The 19,253-nt window shown below is 50.6% G+C and overlaps 1 protein-coding gene across 12 annotated transcripts in view; it reads right to left on the bottom strand.

Annotated features, from left to right (window-relative positions):
* Positions 1-19,253, bottom strand: part of TRAK1 (trafficking kinesin protein 1) — a 116,153-nt gene that overhangs the window by 6,476 nt on the left and 90,424 nt on the right. For 5 of the 12 annotated variants that reach the window (XM_045798150.2, XM_045798155.2, XM_087870120.1 and 2 more), the window contains 4 exons: positions 18,133-18,209; positions 16,728-16,964; positions 15,423-15,739; positions 8,734-8,952 (listed from right to left, as the gene is read on the bottom strand). In XM_045798150.2, the coding sequence (XP_045654106.1) occupies positions 8,734-8,952; positions 15,423-15,739; positions 16,728-16,964; positions 18,133-18,209 (850 nt within the window). Of the gene's footprint in view, positions 1-8,601; positions 8,953-15,422; positions 15,740-16,727; positions 16,965-18,132; positions 18,210-19,253 lie in introns of all 12 variants that reach the window. The other 7 variants (XM_045798153.2, XM_045798149.2, XM_087870119.1 and 4 more) reach the window with 2 other exon arrangements.

Here is a 19,253-nt window from a genome sequence, read left to right as displayed (position 1 = left end):
GCAGCCCCTGACCCCCAGGCCACTTTCTTGCCATCCCCAGGATGTCTGATGTCTAATGAAAATAAGATGGCCACAAGCTGTCCTCAGTGTATCTCCTTTTAAAGCTCTAAGGAGCTGTTGTTGAGGCAGCTGAAGACTATGATTTGGAGCAAAGTAAATCACAGAAGCCTGAGGACCATGCATCAGGAAGCTGGCAAATGGTAAAGTAATGAGTGATAGAGTCTACGGGAGGCATCATGATTGTAGAGGTCACCCTCTTTCATAACTCAAATGCAAAAAAAGAAAAAGAAAAAAAAGGAAAAAGGGGGGGAGATGCTGCTCTGAATAACATGCACAGTGAGGTCCTGGGACAACCCCCCACCCTGCCCGCCTGCCGCCTCTGCAGCAGCTCAGCCCCCAGAGACCTCCTGGGGGGAAACACGTTTGGTTCTCAGATGCCAAGAGCACTCTGAAGATTCGGAAGGCTGGGAACTAGAATCTTCTAGCTCGTTATGGCAAGTTTTCTCTTGGATTTGACAAAAAGGAAAAGGAAAACAAAACAGAAGAGATTGGTGCCCTAAACCTACAGATCCACACACAGCCAACTGTGTCTTTAAAAAAAAACAAAAACAGGGGCGCCTGGGTAGCGCAGTGGTTGAGCGTCTGCCTTCGGCTCAGGGCGTGATCCCAGCGTTCTGGGATCGAGCCCCACATCAGGCTCCTCCACTAAGAGCCTGCTTCTTCCTCTCCCACTCCCCCTGCTTGTGTTCCCTCTCTCGCTGGCTGTCTCTCTCTGTCAAATAAATAAATAAAATCTTTAAAAAAAAAAAAAAAAAAAACAAAACAAAAACAAAAAAACCCCCAGAAACTAGATGAAACAAAAAATGTCGGAGACAGGCAGGACGAAGCCAGAGCACAAAAGTGGTGGCAGTGACTACAGTTGCAATGTAAGACTGCTTTGCCCTGATTATTATGGTCCAACCCATCTCTCTGGGTCCAGGCAGGTGCCCGTGGCCCCTGGCGTGGCAGCCAGCACCCCGGCCACCAGAGCAAACTCTCAACCACGGGGAGCGCCAGGCAGAGCAGGAAGGGGGGGAAAAACACACATGAAAACAGCCTTTATGAATCTTTGTTTCTCAACCAACAAATGCGATGGCTTAGGAACTCAGGCAACTGGAAAACTGCTGCAAACAAAACAAAAATCGAATAAGCTATGAAGAAAAGGCAACCAAACAATCACGATTCTCTGACTGCAATAAGGTCTAGAAACAAAAGCAACAAAAAGCCTGAGAGAAGCATTCCAAATAACCGGCGTGAGGGGTTATTTGGGAGGAAGGGAGGAAAGAAAAATGCAGTAAAGAGAGGGAACGAAGACAAAACAGTGGAAAGAGAGAACCTTAAAAACAAATCAAAAGGCTGGATTTAAAATTAGGAGTGTACCCCCATTAAACACATGGCCAGAATATCAGATCAAAAGATCCCAAAAGCCCACGCCTCCTCCACCCCATCACACATGGGATCTTCGATTGCAACAGGGAGCACGAGATGGACATTTCAGAGAGACGGTTGCATCAGCAGAAGCGAAACCCATCTGACGCAAATGGGTTTTGGGGATAGGAAAAGGCTGCTAAAATTCAGAAGTCATCATTGCCCGGAAGCCACGGAGAGAAAGATCAACAGGAATCAAGAGCGTCAAGCCAGAGGTTGGGCCCCTCTGCAATACCACTGGGCCGCGTGGCCCCGCCAGCTCTCCGCGTGTCACCACGGCCTGCCGGGCTGCTGCGGCGCTTCCCTTCCTTGGGACACAACACAGAGACAGTGAGTCGCCTAGGCCCCTTGTGCTGGCCGCCGAGCTGCTACATACAGGCTGATTCCTCAAGCCCTGCCTGCAGGAGAGAGCAAGTTCTCCAAGCAAGACGCATAGGACGACTTCTTCTCAGCGGGGACAGGAGGCTCGGGGTGCGGGCTCACTACTCAAGTCCCCGTCCCCACAGCACACCAAAGCCCTGCCTCACGTGCTGTGTGTTTACCTCCAGCTGCCCCCTCAGGGCCTCCGAGGGACAGGGCTTCTTGGATTTAATGCTCCGACTTCCTACTTGAATCCTTTCCCCCAGTCTGGACTACAGGGCGTCACCATGTCGCAAGGAGAGAGTATTACACGGGTTAGAGTATTCACACTGAAAAGGGCTTCCGTCAAGCATCTCCTAATCCTACATTTTTTCAAATTTATTTTATTTTATTATTATTTTTTAATCCTACATTATTTTTATCTGTTCCTTTTCCACCAGGTTCTGACACTGGTACAAAATCTGAATCTATCAAAGAGAACCTATAAACTCAGCTAATCCTTGATTATTCAAGATCTTCTGTGTCGGTGAACTACATACAGGTGGCTAGTGTGCAATTTTTTTTTTCTGAACACGGGCTGCATGCAGGCACAAGCCTTCAGCTAGCTGCACGTGGGGGCATAGGAAGGCTGTCGAAGGACAAGGGTCACCCTGCTCACTTGCTCTCTGATCCGACCCTGGGTGCTTTCTGCCTGCAGCAGGTGCACTTGGTAAATGGTTCCGATGGGCTGTGCTCCTTTGGGGGGGCACAGGGTGCCCAGTACTGACTAGAAACTGGGTGCTTGGGATCCTGCCGCTGCAGCCAGTCATGGGGGTGCCCTGACAGGGCCCACAGTCTCCAGTGAGCTGGGGCTTCCTCCCTGCATGGCCCTGAGACTCTACTGGGGGTTATCTGCAAGTGTGCTATGCATATCTGGGTGATCGCTGCTCAGGGGGATGCTTGGCCTCCAGAGATGGGCAGGAAAGCCCCTGCTTTCCCCAGGGGCCCCTGCTCTGATCGTGAGGAGAGAAAAGGAGCACAGACAAGGTGGGGTTGCTCTGGTGGGGACCTGAAGCCTCACCGAGACTCTACCAGCCTCTCCCATCCACGTGCCGTGATCTGTGTACACCAAGTCACGCATTTCAGTCAATCCCAACGGCGCTTTCCATCCCCCATCCACAGGGAAGGCAGGCTGGTAATGTGCTGGGGAGATCAGACATTCGCCCCTCTAAAGGCCATCGTGGCACCCGGTCCTTCAAAGAGCCCTCGCGTGAGCCCACACAGATGCCAAAGAGCATGCCTCCCCCCGGAGGTTTCTAAGGGGAGTCGCAAAACACACACCTGTACGAGGCTGCTTCAGAGGGGCTCTCTGAGGACCAAGAAACCTGGCCACACCACACCCCCCAAGCTATGTTTTTGCTAACATTCATAACTTCTTAAAAGTCAAAATTACAAACGCCTCTCCAAATCTTGGAAAAAGAGGACTGTCGTTGTGATGCACTGAACGCTTTCTAGAGTCTCTCCCCCTTTTCATGGGAAGCGGCCACACCTGTGTGAAAGGAACAAAATGCCTGACAATTCCCTTTTCTTAAGTGGAACACCTAGGGTGAAGCTGCGGTCACACGGTTTGGATCTGCTTTGCAATTTCTATGAACTCACTAGCCAACACACACACACACACACACACACCTCCCCCCACCCCCCACGGTTCCAGAAGCTGCCGCCACATCCACAGTGGTACCCACAGGCCAGCCTTTTCTGTCCAAGCCAAACCAAACCCACTGAAAACAGAAGCCACTGTGCATCTAGTTTAAAGCCGTGCCTTAATCTAAGAGCATCCGTACCTTTTCTTGTCTTTTTGTTTTGACTTTTTGACCAGCTCCTAATGACTTCATCACTTTTTGTTCACAGAGTAATCACATTGTGGGGGCGGGGGGGGGGAGGGAGAGGAGGATGTATCTTTGCCTGTCAATTACTTGCCCATTTAAAAAAAAAAAAAAAAAGGCCAAAGCAATGTTTTTCGATTCTTCCTAAAAAGCTAAAATGTCAGGACACAGGAAAATGCTTTAAAGACTTTTTCTGTCACTTCTTTATATAGCTCTGCCCGTGAGTTTTTCTGGGAAAAAAAAAAAGTTCCGTGATGAGTGCATGTGGAAAAGCTCCGTGCGGCCTGTGTGCTCTCTGCTTCATTAATATCAATGCTGTGTCTGGGATTCATGTGCTCTGCTAAGTGCTTTCCTCTGGGGGACGGGGAACCAAGAACAGTTTCTCCTATAGTAGGGCGGTTTTCTCCCTTTAAAAAAATAAATAAAATAATAAATAAAATAAAAGTGATTTTAAGCCAAGCAGTGTTACAGTGGTATTTTTAAAACCCTTAGTACCAGGCTTAACATGGACCTACTAACTCTCTTTCTCTGCCTCTTGAGCATTTCTTCAACACAGCCCTCATCTGGTCCTACAGCTCGACAGGGACCTCCGAGCCCCTGATGCAGACACGGGCCTGCGGACACTGGGAGGTTTCTATCCCAGAGATTTGTGAACCACACATCTTTTTCTGGTTTCCGTACAACTTATTTTTGGCTCCTGCAAAATGAAAGTAATCAAAAGTCAATTTTTCCCACTGTGCCAAGCTGTCTACTCCCTGTTTCATCTAAGAAGTATGTGATTTAACAGATGAATGATCTAGCAGCATCGTGCAGAGAGGGACAGAAATTCCCCGCAAGTGGCCCCTAAAATATCTTCTGGAGAAAAAGGGATTTTTTTTTTTTTAAGAATGTGGTTAAAATGTCAAAGGCGGGCAAAATGCAAAAGCCTCTTTGGATCCTTTGGCTACCAACAAAGCTGGACCCTATACCCTGTCCTTTTGTCCCTCCTTCTGTGGCAGACGCTCACAGGCGTGGGGAGCTGGCCTGGCGAAGCTTCAAGAAGCGAGAGCCATCCCTGCTAAGTGCCTTCCAAGCCAGTTCAGGAGTGCGCTTCCCCCACCCGCCTCTAGGTGGTGCCTCTGGACCGCTCATGCCACCGTGACACCCACCCCAGTGCTCCCTCCTCCAGCGCCTGTGCACAGTCTTCAGTGGCCCACGTGGCTGCTCCTAGAGCACGGGAGGGCCCTCCTGTGGTTTTCAGAGGTGAGGAGGCCATCAAGAGAGCGGTCCGAAGAGCAGGCTTGTTCAGGACGTTGTAAGCAGGGTTGACTCCAGCTGTTAGTTTGGGAGGAGTCAACGACCTCTCTTCGTGTCGTTTTTCCACTTCCACGTGGCAGTTGGCCTGTTTTGCTCTGGTTTTATAGGTATCCTGAGGCAAGAGCACAGGGGCTTCTTAGCATCGCCTAACATGGGTGGGTGTGAGCAGACCATCTGCTCTGCACCCAAGGACCGAACTCTTGGAACGGCTCCAGAACGAGGGCTGGGTTGGAAAGCCTTCCTATCAGAGTGGGAATGTGTGGTCAACTCTCTCCGTGGAGACAAACAGGAACCTTTCCTACACCTGAGGGTCTGTGAATCTGAGGGATCAGCCTTTCCTTCCAGACCTGTCAGGACCCCATGGCCCACTCTCCCTCAGGACCCACTTGGGTGCTGGGGCAGAAAGTATAGGACAGGGCTGCAGGGCTCTGCTCCAACCCGCTCCTGGCCCGCACAGGCGCTGGAAAATACTCCGGTGGTCCCACTGCCCCTCTGGCTCCTTTCCTCCACGTGCTCTTCCTTCTCTTGCCTTGCTCGGTAGCCATCCCTGAACAGAACCTAGACCTATGTATCAAGTAAGGATGTCACAAAAGGAGCTAATTCCTGGCCTTTCCCTGGCCTGCTGGAGTGGGGGAGGGGGAGGGAGACAGGTCTACGTGCTGCAGCTTTAGGGGATTTTTCAACAGCAGTTTGACCAAATGTGATTTTTGCCTTCAACCCTTACTTTGGCACCTTAGCCCCAATGATGACACATCCCCACTGCGGGGCCACTGCCAGACAGGTGGCCGTAATTGCTATGAACCTACTTTCAGGCACTTGCCCCACCTGAGTGGCCTTCATGGGTATGTGTGTGAAAATAAACTGACCTTCGATTTCTTCTATGTTGCTCTAATCCTACTTCTCGAGACCTTTAAGGATCCCGGCATCCAAGATAATTCAACTAAACTGCCCAACCATCTACCAACTTGACTGTATGACTTTAAAACTCTAATCTAAATCCTTTCCCACAGCTGGCTCTTCCCTCCACACATAAATACCTAAAATACAGAACACAGACAGTACAAGATAATGACTATTTCTGATAAATTGCACTTTCTATATGTGTGAATACATAAAACGTCACTGAAAAAGTAAAACTATAATCTAAAAATTGTTTTAAACAATCCATTTTAATCATCTAAATTATTTACAAATATAAAAACAAGGAATCGTGCTTTTTAAGACATGGGATTATAAAAATCAGCAAATAGTGATACAATACATTAAAATATATTAATAGTTTTTTTTTCAATACTCAGAACTTTTTCTCCATGAGCTAACAGGGTCTAGACAAAAGTGCCTAATATACAGGTCTCCCCAGTTTCCTTCCAGAGCATCAGTTGTAAGAAAAAAGGCTAAACCTTCTGTCTTCAAAGTTCTTCCCTACTCAGCCGCCCAGATGGCGGCTTCTGGGACTGTGCTGTCTGGCAACAGAAAAGCCTAAACATCAAGGGTGGACTGAGGCAGGGACCAGACCAGCCTGGATACAAGTCCCAAGAGAGGCAATGCCCCAGTCCTCCCTGATGAAGCTCATCTATTTACCTGTGACTCCAGAATTATGTACATAGTTGCCACTCGAGGCCTCAGGGGTGATTACTTAAGAGTGACATGTTTCTTACCTTCCAGTAATCAAAAGGGTCCTGTTAATCTCGATAGGGAACAAAAGAGCCAAGTCACTATTCACACCGATCCCCTTTGCGCTGAGCTTTTAACAAGTCTGACCCAGAACAAGCCGAAAAGAAATCCTGTCTAAATGATCGGGCCCTTCCTAAATTACCTTCGGCAATCTACAGAATATTTTTTGATCACATACTTCCAACCTGGGGCTCCTCTAAGTTTCAACTCTAGATTGGTGTCCTCTCCCCAAAGCTGCCAGGATGAATTTGGGGCAGGTTTGAGGAAGGAGGGAAGAAGCAATAAATATGTCCTTGTTTATGGTAAGGAAACTGGTCGGGACTTAGGTCATAATTGATGTCTCCCTCTGACCTCTGAGGGAAGTTCTTAGCTGACTTGATGATAAGTTTTACTGCTTCTGAACTTCTTGAAGACACACCTAACAGTGCTTCTTTAAATAACATTCACCTTCTGGTCCACCTGTAGGACCGCAGGGAGGGGTCATCACACTCACACTTGACATGATTCCTACCCTTTCAGTGACAAAACTCAGCAGACACTGTGTTTCCCGTACCACTGCCTGCCTTCCAGAAGGACATTGGTGCTGAGAACAAAGGGAAGTAACAACACCACAGCTGGTTTCCCTTTCTTAAGTGTGAGATATTAAATAAAACGCATTTTCATTCCCTTGCAAGCTTAATCTGGTAACTTAATTGCTAAAAAAATAAATCAATAAACCATAAGCTTATGTGCTAAACCAATCCTTTTTACTTGGTGATATCGCTAAAGTTTACGTCAAAGAAAAAAGAAAAGTTGGCCCCAAATAACGTCCCTTGTCACAGGCACCCGAACTTAGCCTGGGAGGCGCCATGATGTCCCTCAGCTCGCTCCTGCTCTGTCCTTCACGGGAGTGTTGCGGCCTTCATGAATGAAAGTTAGGAATCACAAAGATGCATGTTCTCTCCTCAAGTCTAGTGACTCTGAGATGCCATCAGGATGACAGCATTGGGTGAAATCATCTTTTTCAGAGTCTCTGCCCTGATCCCACAAGACAGCTTCCTTGTCTTCTCAGCACTGCAGCTGGGGACCCAGGAAGTCGGGAGCAAATGGTAACCACGTAACCCCTGTGGTTCCCGTGAGCCCAAACCATTTCATCCCAGTGACGACACCTAGGGTGTGATTCTGCAAACTCATGATCCCATCTTTAATGGGGCAGCAGGGGGTGGGCGATCAGCTAAAGCTCTTCTCCAGATTCATCTGGAGTCCTCTCTCTGGAAAAGCTTACTGACACTCTCCTCAGATTTGCTGGGTTAAGAAGTATTGCTAAAACACTTTTGAAAACTCCACTTTGAACACATGCATAAGCTGGAAAGAAAATACCTTCATTGAAGTTAGAAATGTGAAAAGGCTGATCTACCCCAGTGTCGTCTGAAATCCTGAACACTTTCTGGGCTTCCTCCTATCTCCACCCTCCTCATAGGTAACAGAGTCTCTCATTCACCGTCTGAGCAATCCAGTGCTCCTCATTTCCCCTTACAACACCCAACTCTGCTCAGCTCGGTTTAGAAATCACTGCGGGGCTCGGGAACCTGCCCTCCAGACTCAGGGCGAGAGCCACAGCAGGAACAGGGGAGCTGACGTGCGGGGCAGGGTAGGGGGGGCAACAATCCACTTCGTTTTAGCAGCCTTTCCTGCTCTCCCGTCAGGAGCCCTGCCAGCAGGCCATGCACCTCCAAGATGGGCAGGGAGTGACACCCATTTGTGACACAACTGGGGCATTGGACTCCACGTTCAGGAACAGAACCGCACGATGGGAACGCTTTAATCATCACCCACACAGACGAGCGGAAGCTACAGACAGAGCCACTACGGATGGTGCTCGGGACAGAGGTGAGAATGGCCCAGAACTCGGCCTCCGGTAAAGGTGCCGGGTTTACAGGACTTATCGAGGTGCCCTCACCAGACCCCTCCTCCTCCTCCTCCTCCTTCTCCTCGGCCGCTGGCGGCTCCTGCATGTCCTCTGCGAACGCCTGAGGCCGGCGCGGGTAACTTCTGCTGCCCGAGACAGTCACGCGTGCTCGGGACCCCTCACCTGAGGTCTCTGGGTGCTGAACTGGCGTGGAGGTAGCTAGGCCCGGGAGGGAAATGTGGTCACCTGTGTCGTCTTCCTCAAAGTCGTTAAGGCAGTACACTTCGTCCAGGTCAACGTCCAGTGTCCGGAAGCCTTTGGTGACCACACCGGGCCGGGGATCCAGGATGCCCCCGAGGTGGGGCTGGGCCAACTGCTGCCAGTGGTGAAGGGTGGCAGAGCCTTGCAGGAGAAAGGGCAGAGAGGGAGGGGGGACAGGGAGAAGAGAGGGTTAGAATGGAAGTCTGAGAGGATGGCCGTCACCACCCCCGGAGCGTGGAACCCGATCCCTGGCAGGATCTGAACCTGGCAGGTGGAGTCTGGTGGGGACGCTGGCAGAGCGGCCCCGGCCACTGTACCACAGGGGCTGATACCTCGCCACGCCTGGGAGGGGCACCCATTCAAGGAATCCCAAACAAATCTTTTTACAAAGCAAAACTAATGCCGTCCGGTGTGGCAAGGATGTTTGGTGGCAAACTATTTTAGCCAAGCGAGGTCGATCCCCAAATCCAACACTGTATCGACGTAGGAACAGCAGAGGAAAAATAAGCGAGACAAGTACAAAAGCGGGTGTCCAGGTACCAAATCTGTGCCAAGTACCCACAGCTGGGGACAGGGAAAGACCCAAGCAGAGGCAGCATATGACAATGTCGAACCGAGCCCGGGACGCACGACAAGAGACAAGAGGAACTGAGAGTCGCATGCACGACTGTCGCCTCCTTTACTTATTCGGGTTTCCGTCTCCTGGCGGCAACCCCGAGAGGCTGCAGGTTTGGGAGAGGGCCTGGTGCTAGCCAGGTGTGATCGACGAGTACAGAAGTCCGCACCGAGGTCTGAAGCAGAGGAGCAGATCTCCTCAGTGACACCAGACCCTGGGACTCAGGTGACATCGTGCAAGGTCTGTAATAACACCGGAGTGTGTCCCTGAGGACCTCGAGGGCGTCACGGCGGCTCAGAGAAGCGCTCCAAGAACAAGTATGCTTCACAAACCCGGCTTGAGAAGCAGATTTACTGCGGAACATCTCAGAACCTTCAGTACATTGCTGTGTCCTAGGATTCTGCCCAGCCCATTTGCCAGAGCCACCCTTTTTTTCCCTTGGGACACTTCCTACATCTCTCGTGGCCCGGGGATGATGGCCTGTGAGGCCAGGTGTCTGTCCCCATTCTACAGATGAATTAGTTAGCCACACAAATGCCTAGTCCACACTCAAGAGAGAGACTCTGAGAGCGGTTCTCAGACGTGGGAAAGCAGGAGCCTTCCCGCACAAATGCCTCCCAGTTACCACTGGTTGGTCTACCAAGGGAAGAACCTCCTTCAGGCCGCCCCAGGGCACATGACAAAGGGGAGCCGAGGGAGCCAGGAGCCGGCAAGAGAAGAGAGAAGGAAATGGTGGCAGGTGTTGGGGTCAGGGACCGGTCCAGGAACGTGAGCGAGATACAGAGGACCCCCTCCACGGGAGCTCCCGACCCTCGGGTGTGCCCAGTGAGCGCGCGGCCCCCAACACCCCGCCGGGAAGGACCTTCCCGGGAAGCAATCTCAGCCAACGAGTCTGGAAGGGATTTTGTAAGTGGGCGATTTCGCATCCCCTTCAAAGAGAAACGCTGTACACGCTGCCAGCAAGTGTTTAGGGAAGTCCGCAGACAGCCACGCGGAGGCCTGTCCCAGTCTGAAGCGTGCACAAGGACGACTTCTCCTGAACCCACTGCATGCGAACGGCAATGTTCTACCTGCGAGAGAAACACGGCAACAAGGTTCGTACAAGGAACAACGTCACATACTGTTTGTTCTCTCATGTGGTGCTGAGATGCTTCTAGACCCGTGGTTCTAAACTGGGGATGATCTTGCCTGGGAAACGAATGGAGACACTTTTGGTCATCACCACTGTGGGGAGAGAGGGAGGGCTAACGGCATCGAACGGGTAGAGCCAGGGATGCCGCATCCCACGATGCCCAGGGCAGCCCCCGCACCACAGAAGGATCTGGCCCCAGATGTCAGCAGGGCCGAGGCTGAGAAACCCTGCCCCAGAGCTGAGGTCCTCTACTCTCAGATCTCTGGAGAAGCTGGAGGAGCTCACGTGCAGGCGGCAGTGCGCACCACCCGCCGGGGCTTGGCCGACATGCTCAAACCAGCTCATGGGATCCTGGGCCCAGGTGCCACAGCATCTTTTTTTTTTTTTTTAAAGCTGCCCTGTATTGAGCGGGTCCGTACAGCAGCTTGTGTTACATCAACCCCCGGCTCAGAGGTACCAGATGAGGGGACTGAGGTTCACTGAAGTTAGAGAATTTTCCCAAGTCCCTGAGTGGTGGGGGAGCGGAAGGCCAGGTTCCTTGAGTAAGCTCACTCCGCCTGCCACCCCCCAAAGTCCACAGGCCTGTAAACAAGCAAGAACCTCAGTGCTCCAAGCCGGGAACCCACACTAAGTGAGAAGGATCAATGGTGGGCAGTAGAAGTTCTAGGTGGCCGTTCAAGGTCAGCCAGGAGGCACACACACTGGGGCTGAGGGGATTTCTCAAGCCATCCCTGGAGCCCCCCATTCATGTTATATAATGAGCTCCCGTTCATGTGTTCGCTGGGTGCCCAGGCACATTCCTGGCAAAAACACTGCACTGGGGTGAAGTCTTAACAAGGCACCGTGACATCTAGATTGGGACACACGTGCTGGTCTTAGGAGAATGCTGACAAATCCCTAGGTATGGCGTGGCCACGTCACCTCTAGTCTTGGAAGGGGTGGAAAGGGGAAGTCGACAGACACCGGGAAGTGAAGAACCGTGTCTGGAAGTGCCGAAGGTCCTCACCCTTCTGAAGGGGGCTGAGGTGTTTACAGTGCCCTGGGAAAGAAGTCAGGGAGGCAGGAGGTCTGGGCCCGGACACCAGTCCCGTGGGCCTCCATCCTCCCTCTGTTCAGCGGACCGCCCTCATCCCTCCCCACCCAGGCATGGGCTCAAGAGAGAAACGAGGCTACAGGGGGTCTGCTGTTTGGAGTTCAAGATGCCGCAGAAGTACGTGAGGTTATCTGCCTTCCCTGAACACACAGAGCCAAGAGAACTTAGTGAGATTACAATGGAAAGATTATGCTGAAAGATGCATGGTAGTTGGATTTTTACCTCCCACCTTGGGCATCCCCAACCTCGACTGAGCATTGACCAGGTGTCAGGCACCCCTCTAAGAGGCCTGCACCTAGTAACTCAGTCATCATGATAACCCTGTTGTCCTCATTTTACAGAAGAGGAAACTGATCACAGGGAGGTCAGGTAACTTGCCAGAGGCCGCACAGCTGGCAAGGGGCTAATCCGGGACTCAAACCCATGCTGGCTCCAGTGTCCACCCTCTTAACCATAGACACCGTCTCTGGGCCAGCAGTGAGGCCCCCTGGGTGTGTGTCTCAGAAATCAGGGCAGCAACACACCTGAATGGCTTTTTCAATCCTCATGCAGGTGTCCTCCATCCTGCAAAAGTGACCGTTTTCATTCCCAACTGGTACTAAGGCCCCAGGAGGGTTTCCCAAGTCCAGCACCCGACCAAAACAGCCGCACCTCACTCCCTCCCCCTGCCACTGCCTGGACCGCCACATAAGAATCCTACTGATCTCCTGGCTGCCGGAGGTTCTGCCTTTGATACAAGATGGAGCACAGATCAAAAATTAAATACGAACGGTATCTTATTTGGCCTCGGCTGCCTCTTTCCTGTCTCCCCCACCCCCACCCCAGCCCTCGCCGGCCTGGCTTCCTTTATTTGTCAAACATAAAGCAGGAGAATCACTGCGCTATGAGCTCCCTCCCATTACCACCCCCTCCCTCCCACCCACGCGAGAACGAGGCCGGGGTCAGGAAAAGAGGAAGCTTCGCGTTCCTAGTTGGCACCAAGATGAAGCTCTATGAAACAAGGGTGGGGACAGCAGGGAACACAATTATGGTCACCACGCCTTTCCCGGTTTGCTTTCCTTCCACATCTCACTGTTCTAATGAAAAGTTGTGATATCATCAAAGGAGAAGACAACCAAATCCATTTATGTCAGAGGAGTACCTGGGACTTAAAAGTTTAGAGCTAACCTGCTGGACAATGTCTAGCTTAGCTGAGAAGTGTCTGCTTCCCCTAATTACATATGAACTTATTTATTGGGAAATGCCATCTTGGTTTTAATTAATCACAAAGAAAGAGCAAAATACGGGGTGGGAGGGAATATTGCCGGGCTCATCTTTTTAATGGAGCTCTCTCTCTTCTAGTCTGAAAAATTTTGTTTGCTCTTCGCCTGCTTAAAACTCCTAAGATAAGATGAAGAGACAAGAGTGCTAACCGTAAACACCTAGCCCAGCGATTTTGGCTGACACAAATAAGCAGATACCAGGATGCATTAAATAGGTAAGGGAGACACAGATGGAAGACCCAGATTGGCTACCTGCTATGATCCCAGCCAACACTCTCCAGGGACCTCATGCCAGGTACATTTACCTGAGCCACTGAAGATCAAGGGAATCCTATCAGCTTCTGAGTGGGCCAGTGAAAAAGGATGATGTGAGAACATGGCCCCTGCACAATTCTGGTCTGGGTTCTCAATACTGGTAAGGCCACCCTTTAGACCTGAGCTGCTGGAACAGGGTAAGTGTGGGGAACCTAAGTTTTAATTAGCACCTATTTAGGTGCCAGGCATAATCACATTTATTCCTCACAATTCTGTGTGACAGATGTAAGCCTTATTTCACAAGTAAGGGAAACAGGGCTTAAAGGGTAACTTATCGACTGTCACAGTTCGAGCTGCATTGAACCCAGTGTCTCAGACTTCTGTGTCAGCACTGCATCCTGTCAAATTAAACAAAGTACTACAAAAAAAAATTGTGGAGGTAAGGAAGAAAGAAAATATTGGTTGTATTTTAAATAGCTGAGAAGTCAGAGAACTACAAAATGGAGGAGAAGGACCTCTACCATGAGGATGCATTACAGTCCATAGTGATATGACATGACTTCTTAATGGTAGTGATTTAGCTTCCTGGTGAGCAGGCTACTAGACGAAACTGATCTAGCAAATCTCATGGGATTTCCTCTTACTCTATTAACACAAAAAATACTGCTAAGTCACAATATTAAAAGAAAAAAAGATGAATTGGTTGAAATAAATTTTTAAAAATCTCTTCCTGCAATATGCTTGGAAAATGAATCCAAAGACATATTTTTAGATGATCTAATGAAACACAATGTCAAATACAGAAATCAGACGAAATAGAGATGATAAATTCCAATGAGCTTTAAGAGACAAAGGAGAAAAAAAGAAAAGAAAGGCAGAAAGTAAAATTGCAGAAATGGAAGATTTTATTGAAAGAAAAACAGACATAATTATGGATCAGGAAACAATCACCAAGCTCACAACTGAATAAACAATTAAAAAAAGAATGAGTCATCCCTTTTCTGAAATCTAATAAGGGCCTAAATTATACAATTAAAAAATAATCATGAAGAAAGAACTTCAGCCCGCCCTCTTCCGTCCTCTGGAGACTACGGGACCCAGCATGTCCTGGGTCTTTAACAAGCACACCCTCATTTTACACCGCACATTCTCAACGGGGATAATACTGCCCAAGGGGTCGAAAACAGGTTCTTATGAGGTGAAAAGAATCCTACTCTTTTTAGGCAGAGAGCAAAGCTATATAGCACATCAACAGTATATTTGTGGTATTAAATTACAAGAACGAGTAACTAAGAATATATGTCTAAAATGACTCCTTAAGAATATAGGTCTAACATGGGAAATACAGCCTTACAGAAATTCTGATTTGGCTTTGCATCAGAAACGTAATACAGAATTCTAAAATACCTTCTCAAACTCACATGGGTTTCCAAACTAAAAGAGTCAAAAATGAAAAATACAAACACTCCGTGGCTCTTGATAGGGTAAGTGGGTAAGTAAAGGGAAGACATTTTATAATGCCTGGAAGAAAAAGAAAAGAAAAAAGGTGAATTTTTCTAGGAGTTTAACCATCTGGGGTGTCCCTGGTACTAAAAAGTAAATTGTCCCTGGGAAAGGCAGGCTTAAGGAGGTACAGAATTCACTTGCCTCCAGGACCACCCCCTTCCTGGCCCCCAGACTGTGGAGGTCTAGGCCTCTTGCTCAGAACCCACTACACTGGAAGCAAGCCACACCCTCTCTACTGGAAGATGGAAACAAAACATGTGAGCCCACAAACTGCAGATCGCTTTCATGTGGTTCCTGAAAAAACAACTTCTAGCATTTGCTCTGCACCCCTCCTTGACACCAACGTTTCTGAGAGGTGACAGCAATAGTTCCTGCACTTCTCAGACCCCAGGCACGACCTAATTAACTTTTTAGTATGTTAGCAGTGCCTCTGCCTCTCAAAAAGATGCTCACTTCTAAGGTTCTAGATGCAAAAGAAAGAGAACTAGGAAACCCGCGTGAGCGCGTTCGTTCCTTTCCTTTGGCCGAGTTAGAGCCGGCCTGCGCGCACATTCCCACACCTGCCCCGGGTGACGGAGGCCCAGGCTGGGCACCGCCGTCAGAGGAACTCAAACCAGCAGCGCGGGAGGCTGTCTCTGAAGAAAAAGGAGTAGGCATTACAGAGGCTGCCCGCTTGCTGGTGGTGGATCAGGGACCACAGGCGGTCGCCGAGGAGGGCGGAGAGGGGCCGAGGCCCCCGGTGATCACCTTCCAGCGGCTTCACGATCTGGAGTTTCTCGGGCAGGTAGGAGCGGCTGCTGAAGGACATGCCCGAGAAGCCGGTGAACTCGGAGAAGCGCGAGTGGGTGCCGAGGGACATGATGCTCTCCGTGGGTGTGAGGGAGCCGCTGGGCAGCTCGCCCTTCTCCGCCAGCTCCCTGAGCTTCCTCTCCTGCTCCTCCTCGAAGAACCTCCGCTCTGACAGGTAGTTCTCCCGGCGGAGGGACAGCCGCCGCAGCGCCGTCTCCAGGTCGTGGGAGCCCGGGGTGCCCGGCGTCCCGGGCTTCTTGCTCCGCTCGTCGTTCCTGCGAGGAGGGAGATGGGGCTGAGCGTGGCGCACCCGCAGCGGGCGCCGTGCAAGGTGCATGGTGTGGGGAAGTCCCTACTGCTAGATGGCCAGGGGTGGACATGTCCTGGTGGCCACAGGATTTTTGCTAGGGAAGCCAACAAGGCAAGCAGTGGAAATTAAGGCAAAAATGGGGAGGTAAATGCCTGTTCCCTCTGCTGGGTGTTTTGCCAGGTAGGGGAGAGCCCTAAGGTGCAATGATAATTTGCACATACTATGTAAAACATTCCGTCCCTATCAACGTCTCCCTCATGAGCCCTCAGGAAGATGACTTCTTCAGGCTAGTTATCAGAAGGGCCACTGGTTCAAGAGGCATTTCTCTTTCCTCTTGAATTAAAGGAGCTGTTCTGATCAAGCAGTTTCCTCTCTGAGCCAATCAGGGAGAAGCACCAATTTCACTGTCACAGAGAAAGGGCGTACAACACAGCTGATGTGCATGCGTGTGTGCGTGTGTAGGGGCGGGTCTGCAGGGCTTCAGGACAAAGAGGGACTGCCCACCACTGAGGAGGCCCCACCCCAGGGACAGGAGGTGTGATTTGCACCTGCAGGGGGCCCTGCACCCCACCTTCTGCAGCAAACTAGATTCTGGTCAGAAGACAGAGCCTGAGTCCTCCTCAGCCTTTCAAACACCCAAGCAAAAAGGGGTCCCTGAAACTAACGTCTGTTCTGTAGTCCAACAATGATGAGTAACAGAAAAAATACTCATTTACCCTCCCCTTCAGCACCTGATGGAAAAACAGACTTCTGTCATACCTCCTCACACTGGCGAAAATACCAGAATCAAGAATGAGCCTAAACTCAGAGGGCTGGCAAAAAGATTACAGAACGAAGTATCTATACTTTCCAGGCGATTCTTTATCAGCCTCCCTCTTCTGATGGCCGAACCTATCCTCGATCCACATGACGTGTCTCCAAAACACAAAATTACAAACTATCGTCTGCCTCACCCCAGGTCCGTTGACTCTGCTTCCAGGATGATGCTGTTGGTCTTGTTGTCCAGGACGACGTTGCCAACGTCACTGCCATAGAAACTGGACCGGGGGGTGCTGACGCAGCTGGATAGGAGGGAGTTCACGGCTGAGGACTGGTTAGAGCCGGGGATGTTCATGGGGGACGGGGTCAGTGACCTCTGCTTGACGACCTGGTTGATGTTTCTCACTGTCTCAAAGACTCGCTTCTGGTGACTGGGGGTGGGAGAGGGGGAGGGAATGCATAACACCCATGAACAAACAGATGCAGGAATGACAGTGGAGTTCAACCCTCCAAAAATTACCATCCATGGAGCCAAAAGGCAGCTGGCTCAGTGAGTCCCCAAGCAACCTGCCATCATGTGCCTTCTACTTGTTTCTTAAAGACTAGTGGCTGGAACTCAAGAGCCTCAATGCCCACTGAATTCAGGGCTCTAATTGGTGGTTGTGTCCTAAAGGTGATGCTAGCAAGGTGATACTGCGTTTCTCTCCCTTAGGCTTGACGCACAAATACAAATACTTAAGTAGGGCTTCTGTCTCCTGGCTACTTTTTCTCTTTCATGATGGTCATGTGAGCTGGGGGAAGGGCAGAAGGAGAATCCCAAGCAGGCTCCGTGCCCAGTGCAGAGCCCGATGCAGGGCTCAATCTCACGACCCTGAGATCATGACCTGAGCTGAAATCAAGAGTCAGATGCTTAACTAAGCCACCCAGGCGCCCCCTCATTTGTTCCTTTTTCAGGAGACAAAGGCCACTTCTTTCTGGGATGCACAGGGCTTCACACACACACACACACACACACACACACTGAGCCTTGGGGACTCTGGTCACTCTCAAGATCCCATTTCGGTTCTGGCTGGGGGCTTTGGGTACAGAAAATATACAATGAAATCGGATCCACAGGTTCCTGAGAAACACCTCGGGGCGGGCCTAGCACGAGGTCTCATGTTAGGAAGAGAGTTGGCAGAGGCCAATGTCTGTAAACATACCCAGAAAGGAAGCTTCTGCTTCCCCTCAAGAGCCCTCTGTACCTCCTACTGCACCCTATTTTGCTTTTTCTAACAGACATTAAACATTTTTTAAGTACTGTTTTTCACTGGAAGGAAAGATAAAACCAAGTGGTGGTATCAAGACAGGGCCTGTATTAACAGAGATGGGAAACGCATCCCTCCTTACTCAACTTTCTATAAGTTAATAACATAGCTTTAAAACCCAGGAGGAGGAACTGGAGGGCTATTACTGACTGTGTGCTCGTATCTCCCTTAATCTGGACCAAATCGGTGGAAGGACCACAGTGATCGCGGTTGGTGCCTGAAGCCCAAACACGACTAGCCTGTTGAGCACGGGGCACGAGCAGCCTCTGGGAAGCTTAGAACCAGGCCGTACGCGATATCTGGAGACTCGGGTTCTTCCAGCTGCAGCTCCTTGCGCATCGTTCCCTCAATCTCCGCTGCCAAGGAGTCCTGAGAAAAGCCAGAAAACACACTGAGTGAGCAGCTCAAATCTCTAATATGAGGCTCGTGGCTGGCTAGCCAAAGGAGAGTCAACTGAGGTCTCGGAAGCCTGCCAATTACCCATGGCCCGAGCATTCACCACTGCCAGCATTCACCACTGTGGGAACCCCTGGCCGGGCAATCCCCATGGCGGGTTCTGAATGGAGCAGTCCCCAGTGGGCACGGAGTGTACACCCCTTCACCCCCCTGCAGCTAAGGGTCTGAGAGCAAACCCCATGTTGCCTTGGCCACACCATGGAGCTGTGACTCTGCCCACAAGGAGAGGTGGGGAATTTGTGGAGGAGGGGACCTGAGTCGTGAGCACTGTCATCTGAGCCTCTGCTCTCGTGCCCCCCACTTCCCCTGCAAGGAAAGCTCCTCTCTCCACCAACGACCCATTGCCCATCCACCTTTAAGTGTGACCAGCCCATTCACCTTAAGTATGACCAGCTCATACTTCGTTTCCACTACTAATCCTTCATTCCTGCCCCAAGAAAGACACCGAACATACGAAGTTCCCGCGAGTTTCCTGAACACTTGGTTCACTTATGGTGGATTCTGTGGGTCACAGGAAGGCCGGTCACGGATGAATTCTCCATTCCTAGACGGGCCAGGCCCCAAGCTGAGAGTCACCAATACAGACTCCCTAATGAGTGCCCCCCTCCCTGAATGACCCACCACTCCTCACCATCTGAGGTAGAGCCAAACAATCCCACCCACTGGCCCAGGTTGGTGCCAACAGGAGGACCAGGCGAGTGCAGAAAAGCACCCGCTGGGGCCTCAGAGGAGGACACCACCTAGGACAGCTCGACGGGAGGGCTAACTCTGTGCTAACTGAAGACTTCCTGTGATGATCGGGAATGTTCTTTCTGCACTGTCCACTGTGGGAGCCACAGGCCGCAGGTGGCTGTTGGGCACTTGAAACATGGCCAGTATGACTGAGAACCTGAATTTCCTGTACTAACTTTGATGGATTTAAATTTACATAGCCACCGGTGGCCAATGGCTTCCCAG

The sequence above is a fragment of the Ursus americanus genome, chromosome 20 (genome assembly GCF_024610735.1).
Source record: "Ursus americanus isolate L20-20 chromosome 20, mUrsAme1.1.p, whole genome shotgun sequence".
In the NCBI taxonomy this organism is placed as follows: Eukaryota; Metazoa; Chordata; class Mammalia; order Carnivora; family Ursidae; genus Ursus; species Ursus americanus.
This window is presented reverse-complemented; position numbering and strand designations above follow the sequence as displayed.